The 17,231-nt window shown below is 38.5% G+C and overlaps 1 protein-coding gene across 1 annotated transcript in view; it reads right to left on the bottom strand.

The window, feature by feature from the left end:
- Positions 1 to 529: 529 nt before the first annotated feature.
- The window catches only part of LOC122643172, a 42,940-nt gene continuing 26,238 nt past the window's right edge, over positions 530 to 17,231 (bottom strand). Inside the window, exons 5-13 of the mRNA XM_043836823.1 lie at positions 15,330 to 15,422; positions 15,145 to 15,233; positions 10,561 to 10,639; positions 9,921 to 10,003; positions 7,725 to 7,803; positions 6,916 to 7,642; positions 3,376 to 3,463; positions 2,486 to 3,127; positions 530 to 1,116 (exon numbers count right to left, since the gene is read on the bottom strand). Coding sequence (XP_043692758.1) covers positions 975 to 1,116; positions 2,486 to 3,127; positions 3,376 to 3,463; positions 6,916 to 7,642; positions 7,725 to 7,803; positions 9,921 to 10,003; positions 10,561 to 10,639; positions 15,145 to 15,233; positions 15,330 to 15,422 — 2,022 coding nt within the window. The 3' untranslated portion in view covers positions 530 to 974. The remainder of the gene's footprint in view (positions 1,117 to 2,485; positions 3,128 to 3,375; positions 3,464 to 6,915; positions 7,643 to 7,724; positions 7,804 to 9,920; positions 10,004 to 10,560; positions 10,640 to 15,144; positions 15,234 to 15,329; positions 15,423 to 17,231) is intronic.

Below are 17,231 nucleotides of genomic sequence, written 5' to 3'. Positions count from 1 at the left end.
TCGTACTTCTCCTATGAAATTGCATGTCTCTACACCACAAATTAAGGGTGCCTATCTGAAGCACAATGGGCCTGGGCGTAGATTTTGGTGGCTTACCAAAAGCAAACATCCCTCATCTTGCTTTACCTCAACTCAAGTCCTGTCCCATACACTCCATCTTGGTGTTTCCAAGAATTATCTCATCAAGATGACCAAAATGGGAGGACTTGGACAGCAGAATCAATGTTTCCTTCATGATGAAGTCCTTTCTTAAACCTCACCCCCCCCCCCCCCTCCCCAAACATCCGACGTATTCTTGATCTCGTGACTTCCGGCAGAGTTTTTATTCAACCCCAACCCAACCTGAAAGATAGATATGAGAGGCTGCAGAAGAAATATCAATTAGCAGAACTACCTAATTTTATTGACCCATCTTATCTTACCAATCATCAAAACAACCATTTTTGAAAAAACTGCTACAAAAATGCCTTTGAGCGCCTGTACTGTAATCCATTTTCAACTGTAAATTAGATACTTCAACCATAAAGAATAACTACAGCAAATTCAACTTTTTCCTTCAAAATAATAAGTCTGATACCTGAGGTGTAAACAATTCACAGCCCCTATGGAGATTTAGAATGATATTTTTAACATTCTTGGGGCCTTCAACTTCTGCCCCGTACTGTCACAACAATTGACAGTTATGATGAAGGAATTGGCAATGAGAAATTGAGATATCAGAAATGAGAAGTACTGAAATAAATGTCATAAAGGCACCCAATGAGCAAGGACTCGGTTGCAGACTTATTCTTTGTCACCCAATCAGCAACAGTATTTCAGCAAGAACAATGGCAGAAGTTGGAAGCCCTCCCAAGAGACGAAGATTGTAGCATGAAGATAAACCTTCAAATTTGAGGACTCCAGATTAATGTATCCACAAGTGCCATGGATCTCCCTCACACCATGAAGATAGAATTAATTGAAAGGAACAAATCTCACACTTTTGACTGCTTCTGTTTCTGAGAAACAAAACGAACTCCTTGCTTCCCAAGTTCCAAGGTCTTGTCTCTACCATTGTCTAGACGAACAGCTAGAATTGAAGTGCCTTCAACAACATCAGTAACAACTCCCCTCTGCCTGAATAGAAAGAAAGGAATAGAAATTCAACCCTGGAATGCCTCTTTTTCTTACAATTTCAGGATAACTATTTATGATCCCATACAGATCAGGCTAATTATGATTTTTTATCAATCACAAGCAGTGTTCTAAAAGTAGGTCCAAAAGTGTGAACCATTCAGACTGCCGAGAGGAAGCCTCCATGGCCGATAAGAAACCCCCAACCATCGTAATGGGAACCCATTGACAACTGCTCGGGATGGATGGTTGGCACAATGAATGAGATGGTTGAATCTTTCACTCTAAACTAGGCATAATCAAGCCGCTCTTATTCAATGCTCCTCATATTCCTCAAATACTAGGTTTTTGGGTTTTTAACTGTCTAATATTGTTTGCCTATTGTAGAAATCAAGGTATAGAGTTCCTCTCCACCCACACCACCCCACCCCCCAAAGAAAAAAAAAACTTTCTAACACTATTCCATGCCATCGTATCAAGTTAAACTACTTTTCACTATTATTTGCTATCTATTATTATATCCATGTATTTAATTGATAACTTGCATGGGGAAGAGTTGCTACTGCTTGCCCTCCTTTCCTTGTTTTCATGCTTTATGTAGCCCTGTTCTCCTTGTCCATTGTTTGGGAGGTGGGTGGGCTAGCAGAGACATGCTGGGGTAGGGTTGGGGGTTGTTTTGATGCTGTCTGGTTTCATTTGGGGATTGGGGGACGTTGGTTCTTGTTGTTTGGTGTAGGTTCTGGTTGACTTTTCTTGGGGCTGCTGTCCTCGTTCTTTGCCATTTCCGTTCTACTACTGAATTCTTTTCTGGTATTGTCAACCCAAGAAAAAATAAAAAGGAGAAAAAAAGGAAGATCAAAATACTCAACCCCCGTTAGAAACAAACATACAACCACATGATACTAAATATAACCAAAAAAATTAAAGAACAAAAAAAACAAAGCATGAAAAATTGTTCACTTGAACGCTACACCACACTCAAAATATGGTAAAAAAATTGACGAGTAACAAACATTCATAAAGACGGGCTTTTTCTTCATTTCCTTTTTAGTTTTCACTTTTCAAATGTTTGAACCCAATGACCAAACCAGTGGACCCTGAACTGGAACTCATAAATGTTTAAGGTCCAGTTCTGGTGTAAGACCACTTCTGTTTTATAAGTAACAAAAAGTGTTAATGAAAAAGGAGGAAAAAGAACACAAACAAACAAACAACAAAGACCAAAGGACAAACAAGGCCAGGGGAGGCAACATTATAGGAAAAACCCTACGTAATTTTAAAAACACTGCTTACGAGTGAAACAAATTAACCCCTCACAATGCATTAGAAGAACTGACTAAAAGAATCTAATTAACTAAATCATCAAACTCACCAGGAATTGTTGGATGGCTGATGAACTTCAACTATCTTTCCAATTGCATCTTTACCTAACTTCTTCAATATCCAGTTTGCGTCCATGACCTCATTGATAAGACTGTCTCGATGCAATAGTGACATGTCCTCATCTTCTCTAATTGAGCCTTTGTCCATTAAAGGCGATGGCCTCTTCCTTTTTGATCTCTGCCCTTTTACGGAATTTTTCTCTTCCTCCCCTTTAGGGACCCAAGAGCTCCGGTTCTCAAAATAAGGATTCTTGAATTTAAGCTTAAGCAATGGTTTAGGGTCCTTTGGCAATGAATCAGAAACAGTGGAGGTGACAGCAGAGATATTCTGGCTCTCATCACATATATTAGGTGTGCCCTTAGCCTGCTTCCACCTTGGAACCTCATCACCTCTCAATTCTTCACTCACAGATTCTACGGCTGCAACAGTTCCTTCAGTGCTCCTTTTCCCCAATAAAACACGGGTTGCAATGGTACCCGTAGACTCATATCCCTCTGCAATTTTACCTCTGCCAGAAATGAATTTTAATCCAGAAACATCAGACTTAACTTTTCCCAACTTTATCAAGCTACCTTCCCTGCCTATTTGCTTCGAATGTTTTAACTCGTCTGAAGTGTCATGTTTCCCTCCTGTAAGGATTCATTAACTCGATTATGAGAGAGAGAGAGAGAGAATCTCTTCCACTGCCAAAATTTTATATTAGCAAGACAGAAACATCAGGAGTCCAAGCAGCCAATATGCATTAATTTGAGGGCATATAAAAAAAAATTCGAAGGAACATGTATTCTAGCAATGCAACATTACAAGTAAAAATAAACGAGCAAAGAATATGATTAAAGCAGACAAACATGAACTGTCAACTAATCTCAAAATTTGTCTTTACCACCTCCAAATCTGCCGGTTCCATCAAGTCCATCAACCATATACTTCTTATCAATGGCCTTAAGTTGGCTCGTATCTTCACTGCCTGTCCATAAAAGAAACACCAGAAAGGATAAGGACTCATGTAGTGGTAGTAAAAAGGTATTGTTTAAAATTTAAACAAACACGGTGATCAGAATGGTAGTGTAAACACATAAAATACTCACATGCAACGTTTCCTGCTTATTCTTTAATCTACGAATTGATTTCACTATCTAAAACATCACTAATTTCCATAATCAACTGATCGAATTGTTTTATATATAGAAAAGACTGGAAATATCAATTTTCTCTTCTTTTTTTCCTTTCACCCCTCTTTTTTATTTTATATTTAACTTTCTGGGGGTGTTGAGAGACAGAGTAGGCAAGTGAAGTTACGGTTAGCAGGTTAAAGGGTGAAGGTGGGTTGTTAACCTAAGTCTGTGATATCAACGATCACACAAGCAATTAAACAAGCCAGAATTTTCTATCATTCTTTAAGCAATCAGCAATGTACAACAACATAAAAAAGAATGGATGGACTTTAGAACATTGAACTAATAAATATAGAAACAACCAAACAAGTAATCACACTGCCCTGTGCATAGTAGTAGTGTTGAAGTCAGATATTTTTAAATTGAACAAATACTTGTGTCATATTTCAGACTCAAGCCATGGCAGATCAGGTATTCTTACATACAAAGCATGGACATCTAATCCAATTTGAATTCCACAAATAAAAGAGTTACACAATCATAAATAAAGAAGGACAAATAGAGGATGAAATTCACACAGAATTAGAATAGGGTAGATGATGCAGAGGGTGCGTCCGGAGTGTTGCGTGAGAAACGTATTTCTCTAAGACTGAAAGGAAATTTTTATAGGACAATTATACGACCACCAATGATGTATGGAGCTGAATGTTGGGCAGTAAAGAAACAACATAAAAACAAACTTAGTGTAGATGAAATGAGGATGTTGAGATGGACAAGTGTTAAAACTAGAAAATATAATATAGGAACGAACAAATTAGAGTTAATTTAAGAGTAGCTCCAATACATAACAAGTTGCGAGAAAGTTGTTTGACGTGGCATGGACATGTGCTACGGAGGACCTTGAATGATCCAGTACAGAGGAGTAAGATTCAAATTGAAGGAGATAAACGAACCAGGGATAGGTTTAAAATGACTCTAGGAGAGCAGTGGTGAGGAATTAGAAAGGCATGCAAAGCTTAGGACTAGTAACAGGTATGGCTTTGGATAGAGCTGATTGGAGAAAAAGGATCCATGTAGCCAAAACCATTTAGTTGGGATAAGGTTGAGTTGAGTTGAGTATATAAAGAGTTGCACCAAAGTCAGAAGTAAAATTTCTGTTACATAAGAAGAGAAGAAAGTGAAAGTTTTTTCCCCACTCACCCTTGTGCATAAACAAGAAGGTACCAACTCCTTTGCATAATGAACTGGCGAATTCACTCATGTGGAAGTTTTTTTTCCAGTCAACTCTTGAACATGAACAAGAAGGTACTAACTAGTACCTTTGCATGATGAACTGGTAACTTCACTCGTTTCTACATTACCACACTGATGAAGAAGATGCCCAAATCCTTTAAAATTTCCTTTTCAACAAGGTATATGCTTTGCATCATAAAAGAACTCGTCATCAAGTATGGTCACAATCAAAAGAGCATAGAGACAAATTAAGTTCTAATATGCCGTCTGCATACTCACAAGTCTAAATATATTGAGTACAAAGTTATTTCAAGTAACAATGCAGTGAAACCCCCGGGGAGAAAAGCAGTTCTGGTACTCTGGTACCCCTGGTTTTTACCATCTGGTACATCAGGTGGGTCAATCCAGAATATTGGATGGGAAGAGAACACTAAGTATTTGTCAGAAGTGCTTATCAAAAAAAAAAAAGTATTTGTCACAAGTCAAATTTGAATCTCTCTATTTCCTTGCACTTTTTCCCTTCGTGTTTTCAATGAAATTTTTCCTCCTATTTGACAGGGAGCAGTAATTAGTAATTACGTTATGCAAATGCAGTGTTTTTACCCCTTCTCTCGGAAAGCGGAAGTACCACTGAGCATATCCGTCACATGGCAGGTTGGACCCAAATTTCTAAGCAGTTTTCCAATTTTCTGTTAAAGAGTTACATGCCACAAAATTCATGCTTGCTTGATGAAAATAGATGAAGAAAAACATGGGAGTAAAATAACATTAATGGGCTCAGAGCAGATAACAGTACTACTTGCTTAAGAATGCCATCTTCTCATTGGTTAGGTTTGTTGAAATATCTACCAATTTAAGTTGTAAGGGGGTACATAATCATATGTACCGTGGGGGCACATATGGTCATGTACACATATTAAAGTGTGTTTATGTTGCGGCTCTCTTAGTTTAGTAGGTTTTTTATTATGTTGAGTCCTATCTTGTTTTTGAGTCCTACGTCGGGTTAGTTTCTTGAGTCACACTTTGACTCTATTTTGTATTTACTATTTTCTTGATTTATATATTGGAGATGTGAGCCAAGAGAAGGAAACACACTCAATTCTGTTTCTCCAAAGGACAGAGTCTTCTTTCATCGACTTCTTTTCTTCTTCTTCTCCTCCTCCTTCCTCTGTTCTGGTTTATTATATCTGATATAGTTACAAAGTTTATTGGTTCCTTAAAAACAACTTCAACAATAACAAGTGCAAGAAAATACAGTCCTAATATAATATCCATGGTTCAAGGTCTCGGTTTCAGACCTGGTTTTGGCCAGGCATAAAACCGAGTTGATGCTTTTGTTCTTTTTTTAAACTCGAAGCCAGGTTTCGGTGGGGGTTTTTGACCTAGTTAGGTCATGAAACTTGGTATACAGCCTATTTTGGGACATTAAAACACAATTTTACCCTTGGATACCTTTTGAAAATTTAATAATTTATGAAATAATTTGGATATTATCATGGAACGAGGTCTCGCCGAGATATCTCGGTTTTTTTAAGGTTCGAGACGAGATAGAGGAGTTAAGGAAACATCATCAACTCGAGATCTCGGTCTTATCTCGGCGAGATCTCGGTATTATCTCAGTATTTTATATTAATTGTATGCTTTCTACTACTAAATTATGTGTAGAATAGGGCCTATTAGTACGTTGCAGCCTACCAACCTAGGGTCCGAAGTCAAACTCCTATTTGGACTTTGATATTTCACAATCTGATAGTGCCAATGGTATATATCTAGTGGGCAAGAGATTGCTGCCTGGTCATGTAGGCCCTGCAGCAGGGTGGGGGCCCAATGAGAGCGCGCGTAGAAGCATCAACATCGGTGGAATTTTTTATTTCATGGGGGGGCAAGGTGGTAATTCACACACTCCTGTGTCTGGGCACAGGGGCCACACAACCAGGCAACATTCTTTTTCCCATATTATTTTATAAAGAGTAATTCCCTACTGTTCCTTATCATTCTTTTCCAGCAAACAATGGCACGTTCTTATATGGGGGAAAAGGGGGGAAAAAAAGATGCCTAATAGCTGACATACCATTAGAAGCTGTTGTTAATTCTTGTTCTTTGTGACAGCTTGATGCTTCCGATCTTGGAGAGCTGCTTACATTTCTATTTCTTGAACCTAGATGTATAACTAGCTTTGTTCCCTTCACAGTATCTGACTTGGTAACCTGTTTTACAGTCCCTTCCATGACAGCCGAGCCATGTGATTTACAACTTTTTATTTGAATAACTCTGGAAGCTCTTTTTTCATTGCCCAAAATCTCCTCAGTAAGATTGTGTCTTGTGCTTCCTGGTTGATTAATAGAAAGTTTCTTTTTGGCATTAGCTAGAACCCCGGCAAGAGGAGATGCAGGTACATCAGGTCCTCCACTCCTATGCAACTGCATATGATCAGTCTTTTCATCATCCAAGTTGCATTCCAAGGATTGTGCATCCTGCTGTCTTCCCAAACACTGATGTGATTCAGTTTTGCCAACTAATGACGCCTCATATCCTTTCATCTTTAAATACTTTCTGTTTGAAGATTTTTTCCCATATTCCTTAGTTTTCTTTGGTGTTTTATCAGGTAACCCTTTAACAGAAAACTTTAATGAACGCCCAACTGGCCCATTTTCTTCATCATCTGAATAAAGTGAAATAGAAAATATTTCTTCTTGAGATGGCAATCCAGCAGCAGCCCTCAAACTTGCAATCAGGTCTCGATCAGTTTCATCTCTTCTCCTCCAAAGTTCTTGCACAGCATTATCAAGGTCCTTAACCTGCCATTATGTAAAACCCCTCCCATTAACACTATGTTCTAATATTTTTTTATCCAAAATCATCACAATGATTTAAGCATACCTGGTAGCACTCTCCGCGACAGGCAGCACATTTGTAGTAAAGATTATTATCAGCTTGAAACTGCAGATACTTTTCATCACTGCATGACATATGTAGTGGAAATAAGGAATCTTAAAAGGAAGAATTGGGTAAACTAGTGTGCTAGCTAAAAAAATCGCATAAAGAGTCTATGTTGCAGAAGAAAAATTACATAGAAACAGAGAAAATGTCCATAATTCAGATCAAAAGGCTCCATTTGCTTCAACAAAAATATTTTACAGGAATTTGTCCGAAAACCAAAAGGAAATTGTATAGGGATAAAAAGAGCATAATTTTATTTTTTTTTGTCAAATGCAATTCAAAAAATTGGCAAACTTCTAGTTAAATTGTTTGGATTTTGAAAGCAGAAAAAAAAAAAAAAAAATTGTTTGGATGTCCAAAAAGCAGTAGCAAGCCCATCAATCATAAACTTCCAAACTCATGGAGGCCATCACCCCATCATATGACTGTGTTCATTTTCTCTAATCTTAATCCCAAATGCATTTGAAAAAAATGCACTAAAAAATAAGGGGAAAGAAATATAAAAAATTTATGTCACTAAAAGATATTTTCAAGGAAATTTCCCACTGAAACATGCAGCTTCAAGGGACAAACTCTAGAAATTTCTAAGCAAAATTGAGGCCAGATAACAAATTGATTTAACCAAAAAATTAAATTAATTTTGGTCTTTGTCCGCTTACGGATCTCAAATGACTTGCAGAAGGGAAGTAATATAGAGAAGGAGAAATGTTTATGCCCAATGAGATTAGCATCTGAAGTTCCACACAAGTACGAAAAATATCATATAAGATGTCTATCTGACTCTGCGACTACATCAATTAGATCTCTTATCTGCTGCCACTGGCACACCAATCTTTAACGGATATTTTCAGAGGAAAAGGCACCGTATTGTATGAAGAGGATAGCAAGAAAAAAAAAAAATAAAAGAGAGGAGAATGTTGCACAAGTTACACAATCAAATAACTAATCCTAAATATTGAAGAAAGTTCTTGCCAGAAATATACACAGCAACATTGTCCAAAAGAATTTTCAGCAGTGGAGTTAATTAACTAAAAATGGAAAAAAAAAAAACAAAAAAGAGTGCAAGGTCGGAATATTTAGTTCTCAGAAATGCAGAAACTAAGTATCATGGGATATGAATAAGGTGCACAAGGTGGAGTTGAATTGACAAACAAAAGGGTTGAAGCAAAAGAGGAGTTTCAAGAGGCACCCCTTAATCATTTCAAGAGGCACCCCTTAATCGTTAAGTGGGAATTCAGCTAACCCCTTCTTTTGCTTGTCTCTCCTGATGATTACAAGATTGGTTAAATATTCACAAAGAAATTCCATTTGAAATGGGATATAGCCCTCTTTGCTTTTCTCCTTTCCAGTATTTTGTCTTTTTTTTTTTAATAAATTCCTACTAAAAAAAAAAAAAGAACATCCCACTGCACGAGGCTCCCGCTACTGCAGGATCTGGGAGGGGTAAATGTACTCAGTCTTACCCCCACTTCGCAGAGCGGCTGTTTCCATGTTTCGAACCCGCAACCCGATGGTTGCAATAGTGCAACTTAACCATTGCGCCAAGGCTCGCCCACAAATAAATTCCTAATACATATCAACAAAAACTTGAAAAAGACTAGTGTGGAACCTCGAGATGCTACTTAAGCTGCTAGAGGATATAGGCCATAAAGGAAAGGAGAGTCATCTAATTACCTGCAGCATTGCATGGTTACAGGCAAGGGAATCAGAATGCAACATGTGGCATGGAGCCAAGTACAGTAAGTGGGGACGAAGTACAGAATAGGAATTGATCATATTCAAACACAGATATATTATTAATAGTGAATATACCATTCGTATACCAAAAGAAGTGATTTATGTTTGCCAACTAGAGATAAGGAAAAGATGGTAAAGTCACACCATAAGCAAACGAGAACAAATAAGAAAGGAAAATCTAGAAAGTCACAAAGTATATGTTTAGTGCTAGAATATTGACAATGTCCATCATCAATGAATCTCATCCCCCTAGAAGAGTATGTAAAAAAGATACACTCTACTTCTCACGTCGCAAGTTCTATAAATGTCAATAAAAATTCTTAAAGACTTCATATAAACTGGAAGTAAACACAAAAGGAAAGGCCAAAAATACTCATTAGAAAAAGAATAGGAGTAAACCTGATACCATCACAATCACAGTGCACCCAACGTTCGCAAGCATCACAGCAAACCATTGGTGTTGATTCAGAGTCTCTATAGACCTACAAAAGTAATTTGTTGACTTCTCAGGATATCCGAGACACATGAATATGCACACATACACTATCTAGCTATTATGTAATTACCAGAGAGAGAAGCAAGAAGGGACATTTTAGACAATAATGAGTAACTGAGAAGCAAGAAACCATAGCTTCCCAACATATACCAGATTTTCCAGTTATTATGGTCTAGCATTAATTTCTAACCTGTGTCTGTGAACTGTTTATTCATTGGACTTCTGTATAATACATTATTAGAAATTGCTACTGCCTAACTCAAATAACATCAAACAACTTGTACATATTTGAAATTGCCACAGAACTACCAAAATAACTTGCAGTTAAATATAACCGTATAAAACGTTAAATTACTGAATAGGTGCAAAAAGGGTTAAGGACTATCAATCATATTTTCTGGACAAAAATGTCCAATGAGGACTAGAAAATTATCAGGCATATAGGAGGGGTAGAACAAAAGAGAGGGAGAGAAGGGGATGGGGAAGAGAGACTGATAGAATATGGGAGATAGTAAATGGCAACAGATCCAGAGCAGATGGTACCTTCAAACAAACAGGACAATATTTCCCCTTCACAAACAATCTCCCACAAGCATCACAGCAAGTATACCCAAGAAACCACCTGCAGATTTTAAGGGAAAAAAATTAATTAATTGTCTATCAACATCTAATAATCAAAGAGAATCTTTCTCATCAAACAGAATTAAGTTGTTGGTCCATCATAATTTGAGCCAACTCTTCAATCACAAAGAGCTTGAGGTTCAGAAAGCCCAGTGTTATTATTAACTGAGTAGAAATATCCACTACAATCTTTGTCAGATATCAATTTGATATCACACAAAAAAATATATTTGGAACAGTCATCAATGACTTACATCAGGTGCTATGGGTGGGAAGATAAATAAAAAGGAAAAAAAATGATGAATGGAAATTTAGGTTTGTTAGAGTGTATATGTATCGGTTGGAGGTCTATGGGTGTACACAGACCTATATACCGTGGGATGGTATTTGTTTCAAGCTATGTTTGTTAGTTAGACTTTCCTATTGTAACTGGATGTAGTTTCCTATTGTGGTTAAGATTAGCTAAGTAAGAGTTTGGTTCCTTTAATGATTGTAACCAAAATTTATTATAAGGGAAAAGGAACGCTAACCGGTGCTGTGTCTCGGCGTGTACCTGCGCCCAGACACAGGCCAGCACGAAAAGGGCGGCGCACCCCTGGACCTTTCCGCCTTTCCAGGGGGGTGCAACAGTCTTTTCGCGCTGGACTGTATCTGGGCTCAGGTACACGCCGAGACACTGCACCGGTTAGCGTTCTTTCTCCCTTGCTATAAATAGTTGGTTGCTGGCAGTAGACTATTTTGGTCTATCGCACAGCCTTCTTCCCTCTCTCAATCTGCCATCGTCTCCTTCTCTTTGTAATTTGGCTGGTTAGGTTCTGATCTCACTACATGGTATCAGAACATAATCAGTAACTGATTATCTACACTCGGTTCTGGTTTTGAAAGTCTCAAAGGTTTCTTGTTAAGGGTTGCAGCACCCTATACTGCATATTGTTTATATTAGGCCCTAGTTGTTGATGATGATGATGATAAACTAGGGTCCTTATTTCCTAATCAACAACAACAACAACAAACTCAGCCTTGCCCTCCTTGTTTCCTAACCAATAGTCCCTAATTCCATTCCACCTGAAGGTTTGCAAGCTATGGAGGGAAGTCGATTTTCTCCCCAACCAATTACCATCACTCAGAATGATTTTGACATTCACAATCCTCATACTCGACCCTTGTATGTAGAGGCCTTTGTAGACCACTACCAAATCAAGAGGGTGGTCTACGATCAGCTGGTGCAGGATTGAATGTGAAGATCGACTGCAGCCAAGAAATTTGCAAATTAAAGGTTGTAAAGTTCATGGGCAGCTTCAGTTCCGACTACCAGTCTGTTAAAAGCCAATTACTTGCTGGAGAAAAGGTACCTTCACTTAACGAAGCTTTTGCACATCTTCAGCGCATTGTCACACCTTCCCGTTATGATGCCTCCCAAAGATAGTTCTACATTTGTTGCTGGCCATGGCCTCGGCTCTAATTTCTCTGGAAGAGGGTGCGGCTTACGGGGAGGCGAATGTTCGTTTTGTGGCAAGTTAAATCACATCATTGATACCTGCTGAGAAAAACATAATAAACCTGACCAGATTCCTCAATCAGCAAATACTGTTGCACCTGATGGTAATTCTGAGAAGATGTCTCCGGTGACACTAATAGTGCATCCTCATTTGGGGCTCCATCATCAGGTTCGGGGCCTTGTTTAAATTCTTAAGCTCCTTCAGAATCTTCAGCCTTCCACTGATGCTTCCTCTTCCACAGCCACTCTGACTCACATAGGTACAAGTGTACAACTACCTTGTTTGCTAGTTGCTACTACCTCATCCATTCCCTGGATAATTGATTCAGGGGCCTCCACCCATATGACTGGTAGTCTCACATTCTTTCTTCACCTCAGAAGATTGCCCATCCTTTTAGGGCCATTTTTGCCGATGGCTCCTCTACTAATGTGGTTGCTTCTGGGTCTATTTCTCTACCCTCTTTTCCCTCGTTAACTTTGGTTTTCCATGTTTCTAACTTACCGTTAAATCTTATGTCTATTAGTCAATTAACCAAATCTTTAAATTGCTCAGTCCCCTTTTACCCTACCTGTTGTGTTTTTTAGGATCTCTAGACAAGAAAGATGATTAGTGGACGGCATGAGAAGGATGGACTCTACTACTACAGCTGCTTTTGTTACCTCTCTTGCAACTTCTCCACTTCATTGGCATTACCGGTTGGGACATATTTCCCTTTCCAAGCTTCAACAAATGGTAAGTTGCAGGAAAATATCTCGTTTTGACTGTGAAGCTAGTGAAATTGGAAAGCATCACCGTCCTTCGTTCCCCTCTCATGATGCTCCTCATAGTCCTCTGTTTTCCTAGGTTCACTCAGATATTTGGGGTGTTTTTCAGGATCTCTAGACAAGAAAGATGATTGGTGGAGGGCGTGAGAAGGATGGCCTCTACTACTTTGATGATTCCACAACTCCGGGCTATGGTTGCTTCTATTACCTCTCCTGTGACTTCTCCACCATAGTTCAAGAACTCGCCGAGATCTCGGTAATATCTTGCTTTTTGTAGAAGGGGAGACGAGACTTAAGGCGAAATGAAATATTACCCCAACTCGGTCGAGTCAAGATCTCGATTCAAGATTTCGGTTCGAGATTTTGATTCAACCAAGATTTGGACCAAACGTACCTTTATATTGTACATATCACGACTAAGACAGTCGAGATCTCTCCAAAACTCAACAGAGAAGTGAGGGAAGTGTGCATTTGACCTGATTTTTGAGGAATTTCGATGGTAGTTCAATAACCTAGTGGCAGTAGCAGTAGATCGATCTCATCGCAACCGCCTCTTCCATACCGTAGGATAGGGTACCTCCAGTTAGCTGATGAAAACACTTAAATGACTTGTGTTGAAGACTACGTACAATTCTATAGCAGCACTATGACATGGGAATCCTATGTTTTCCAATTAGAGGTTTACATGCTTCGGCAATATGGCTTGGAATCATAGAGATATATGTAATATGCTAAGATTGTACACTTTTACATTTGTAATATTTATTGAAGTTGTTTTATATTAATTGTATGATTTGATTGCTTTCAATTACTAAATTATGTGTAGAATAGGGCCTATTAGTATGTCATCGCCTACCAACCTAGGGTCCAAAGTGAAACTCCTATTTGAATTTTGTTTTTGCAAAATCTGATAGTGCCATTGTGTTTAAATGACCTAAAATAGGTTGAGTAACAAGTTTCAGGCCCAAACTAGGTCTAAAACCCACCGAAACCAGCCTTCCAGTTCAAAAAAAAATTAAACCAACTCGCCGAGATCTAGGCCCAACTTGGCTTTTCGGCTGGGCAAAACCAGTACCGAAACCGAGTTCTTGAACCTTGTTCTCCACTTCATTGGCATTACTGGTTGGGACATCTTTCCCTTTCCAAGCTTCAACAAATGGTTCCTGGTTGCAGGAAAATATCTTGTTTTGACTGTGAAGCTTGTGAAATTGGAAAGCATTACCATCCTTCGTTCCCCTCTTGTAATGCTCCTCGTAGTCCTCCTCTGTTTTCCTAGGTTCACTCTGATATTTGGGGTCCCTGTCAGGTCAAAAGTTGATTAGATTTTGATTATTTTGTGACATCTGTTGACGGTCATTCTTGTATGACTTGGTTAATTATGCTAAAGGATCGTACTGAATTTTTATCTATTTTTTAATAGTTTTATTCTGAGGTTAAGACTCAGTTTGGTGTGTCCATTAAAATCTTTCGTTCAAATAATGCTTTAGGATACACTCAACGTGAAATATCTGAATCTTTTTCTGCACATGACATGATACATCAAACTACACATACAGTGGAGGAAGAACTGCAGAATAAACAGACATTCATCAAGCCAGTCTGAGTTGAGTAATAGGTTGAACCAGCAACCCAGGAGGCCCCCATTTTAGGGCGGACCTTGGCACAACAGTAAGGTTGGCTCCATTGCGACCTAGTAGTCAAGGGTTTGAGTCGGGAAACAGCCTCTCCGCAAAGCGGCAGTAAGGCTGCTTACATTATGACCTTCCCCAGACCCCGCAGTGGTGGGAGCCTTGTGCAATGGGTACACCCTTCAGTGAAATCACGTTTAATAACTAATAGCTGTTTTACTGAAGTCACAACTGAATTTACTAAATAAATAATTCAAAATCCCGTGATAAACCCAAACGTATTACCGTCAACTATATTTTCTCCAAGATCATCTACCAAAGAGATCTTTGGAATATAGGAACTGAAGCTAACATCTTGGAAATGAATAAGGTTTTAGAAAGAAGAGAATATTATCAAAATAACTACAGACAAACAGGTTTACAAAAACAAATTATTACTGGCATATATGTCAGAAATCCAAGATATAGTGTTTTCTGGCAAGACCAAATACCTGGTGATAATAGAAACCATACCAACAAAGACAAACAAATGATTTTGGATTCACACCTTTTGAGGTAACTACGAGAAACTAATCCATATGTAGAATCTTTTGATTAGAATTGAACAAGCAGTACCTTGTACTTAGTCCACTTCCAGAAACATTGGATCCACAGCTGTGACACCTAGTATGCTTTGGGCACAGATAAGGTCCAGCACTAACATTCTGCAGAATCCTCAAAAAAAAAAAAAAAGGAGAAATTGGCTAATGGTATCATTTTTAGAACTATGGAAGCCATGTACAACCAAATGAACAACCCACCTTATGTGAAGGCTGCTGGCAGTAGCAATGGTAAGCACCATCACACCTTTTACAGAACATAAATTTATTTGGATCTCCAGTTTTTCTACATATCTGATTTTAAAAAAGAAAAAACAAAATGAGAACGTCAGAATGTTAATGCCAGAGCTACTGTCCACATCAAGGGAAATGAGCAAAAGAGTGACATTACATATCATGTTAACATGAGTTTACTGCCAACATGCAAGTAGCTTTCTCATTATGAGAACCGCAAGCTGATAACGAGAACATAACAGACAAAGGAAAGTAAAATTGATTCAACATCAAAGTAAGGGTTCTTTGCAGGGTGCATTACAACATAATGCATGATATTATTAAAAACAACAATGAATTTTAAATTTATTTAATTCATCTTAATTTGGTGCAAGGGGTATTTGACAATTTTCATTTTTAGGTCATTCATAGGTTTGGTCTAGTTCCTTAAGGTTTGGTCTTATTCTGTTTAACATTTTGTCAAGTTTTCTTTCCTCGAAAAAGTTGAATGGAGAAAGAGGATATGTGTAGCCAACCCCATTTAGTGGGGAGAAGGCTTAGTTGAGTTGAGCATTTTGATTAAGTGGGAAAAAGCTCAGATGAGTTGAGTTGAGTATTAGATTAAGCTTTCTTTATGTTCCATTAGTTTTATTTTTAATTCATAAGTGAGTGCCTAAATGCGAAGCGGGGGGTAACAGCCTCTCCACAAAGCGGAGGTAAGATTGTGTACATCATGACCCTCCCCAGACCCCGCAATGACGGAAGCCATAGTTGTCAAGGCATCGCCATCGCCTAGGCGACCAGGCACCTTGGACACCTTGGTCACCTACTTGGTGTCACCTTGAATTTGGACCCTCTCTGCCGCCTTGGGCCGCCGAGACGCTGTGACAACTATGGTGGGAGCCTTGTGCATTGGATTCGCCCTTTTCTAAGTGAGTGTTTGATGCAGATAAGTCACCTAAAGGGCTTATTTTATTGAAGATAAGCTTTGGGTTGGGTTATGTAGGTGTTGGGCTTTTGATCCCATGAGTTTACTTAGTAATTGGCAAATTTAATGAGCCTAAAATATGGGTAGAAAGTAGAACGGTATTTACTTCATTAGTTTAATTAGAGTCCTAATTTGAATCTGTTTTCTTTATTATTTTACTGTCCTAGTCAATTTAGGATATCTTAATAGTTAAGGAATGTGTTAGGCCATTCCTTTTTAGTGTTCGAGTCTGTTTTTGAGTCTTCTACATAAGTTTATAAGGGGCTACAGCTTTGTACACGAATTTGATAAATGAGATTGAGGAAAAAAAAACAGCCTTGTGCTTTGCTCTGTGAGAGAGTACGGTGAGATCCCATTGGTGAGAGCCCGTGGGTGAGACCCGGGAGAGAGTGGGATACTCGATCCAATCCTATCCTTCTTTTCTATTTTCTATTTTCTTCTTTGTTTCTATTTCAAACAATTTCATTGTGTGATCTGCTACAAGTTCTTCATTGTTGCCTAGTTTTTTTGAAGACCAAATCGGCATTAAACTTTGTTCAAGAAGATCCTGCCTGAGGCTAGGTCCTTCGTGATCCAGCCTTACATTAGTGTCCAAATGCGACAAGCAGATTATAAGGGTTTTTTTTTTTTTTGTATTTGAGTCTTAAATTCAGGGTTAGAATCAAAATAAGAATAAGGTAAGTCCAAAATGTGGGTGATATAATATAAACCCTTGCAATACTTCTATTTGAAATTTTTTTTTTGAGGGGGTGGGAGGGGAGGAGAGAACTGCTTGATGTAGACAAACTAGACTTCAACAGTATAGCCGCAAGAAGAAGAAGCAGCAGGCCTCTCAATAGGCCACAGTTTTTCAACCAAACCTATTAGAGTTCAGGCCAGACCAACCTTGGTCTGGGTGTTTG

Source organism: Telopea speciosissima, chromosome 10 (genome assembly GCF_018873765.1).
Source record: "Telopea speciosissima isolate NSW1024214 ecotype Mountain lineage chromosome 10, Tspe_v1, whole genome shotgun sequence".
Classification (NCBI taxonomy): Eukaryota; Viridiplantae; Streptophyta; class Magnoliopsida; order Proteales; family Proteaceae; genus Telopea; species Telopea speciosissima.
This window is presented reverse-complemented; position numbering and strand designations above follow the sequence as displayed.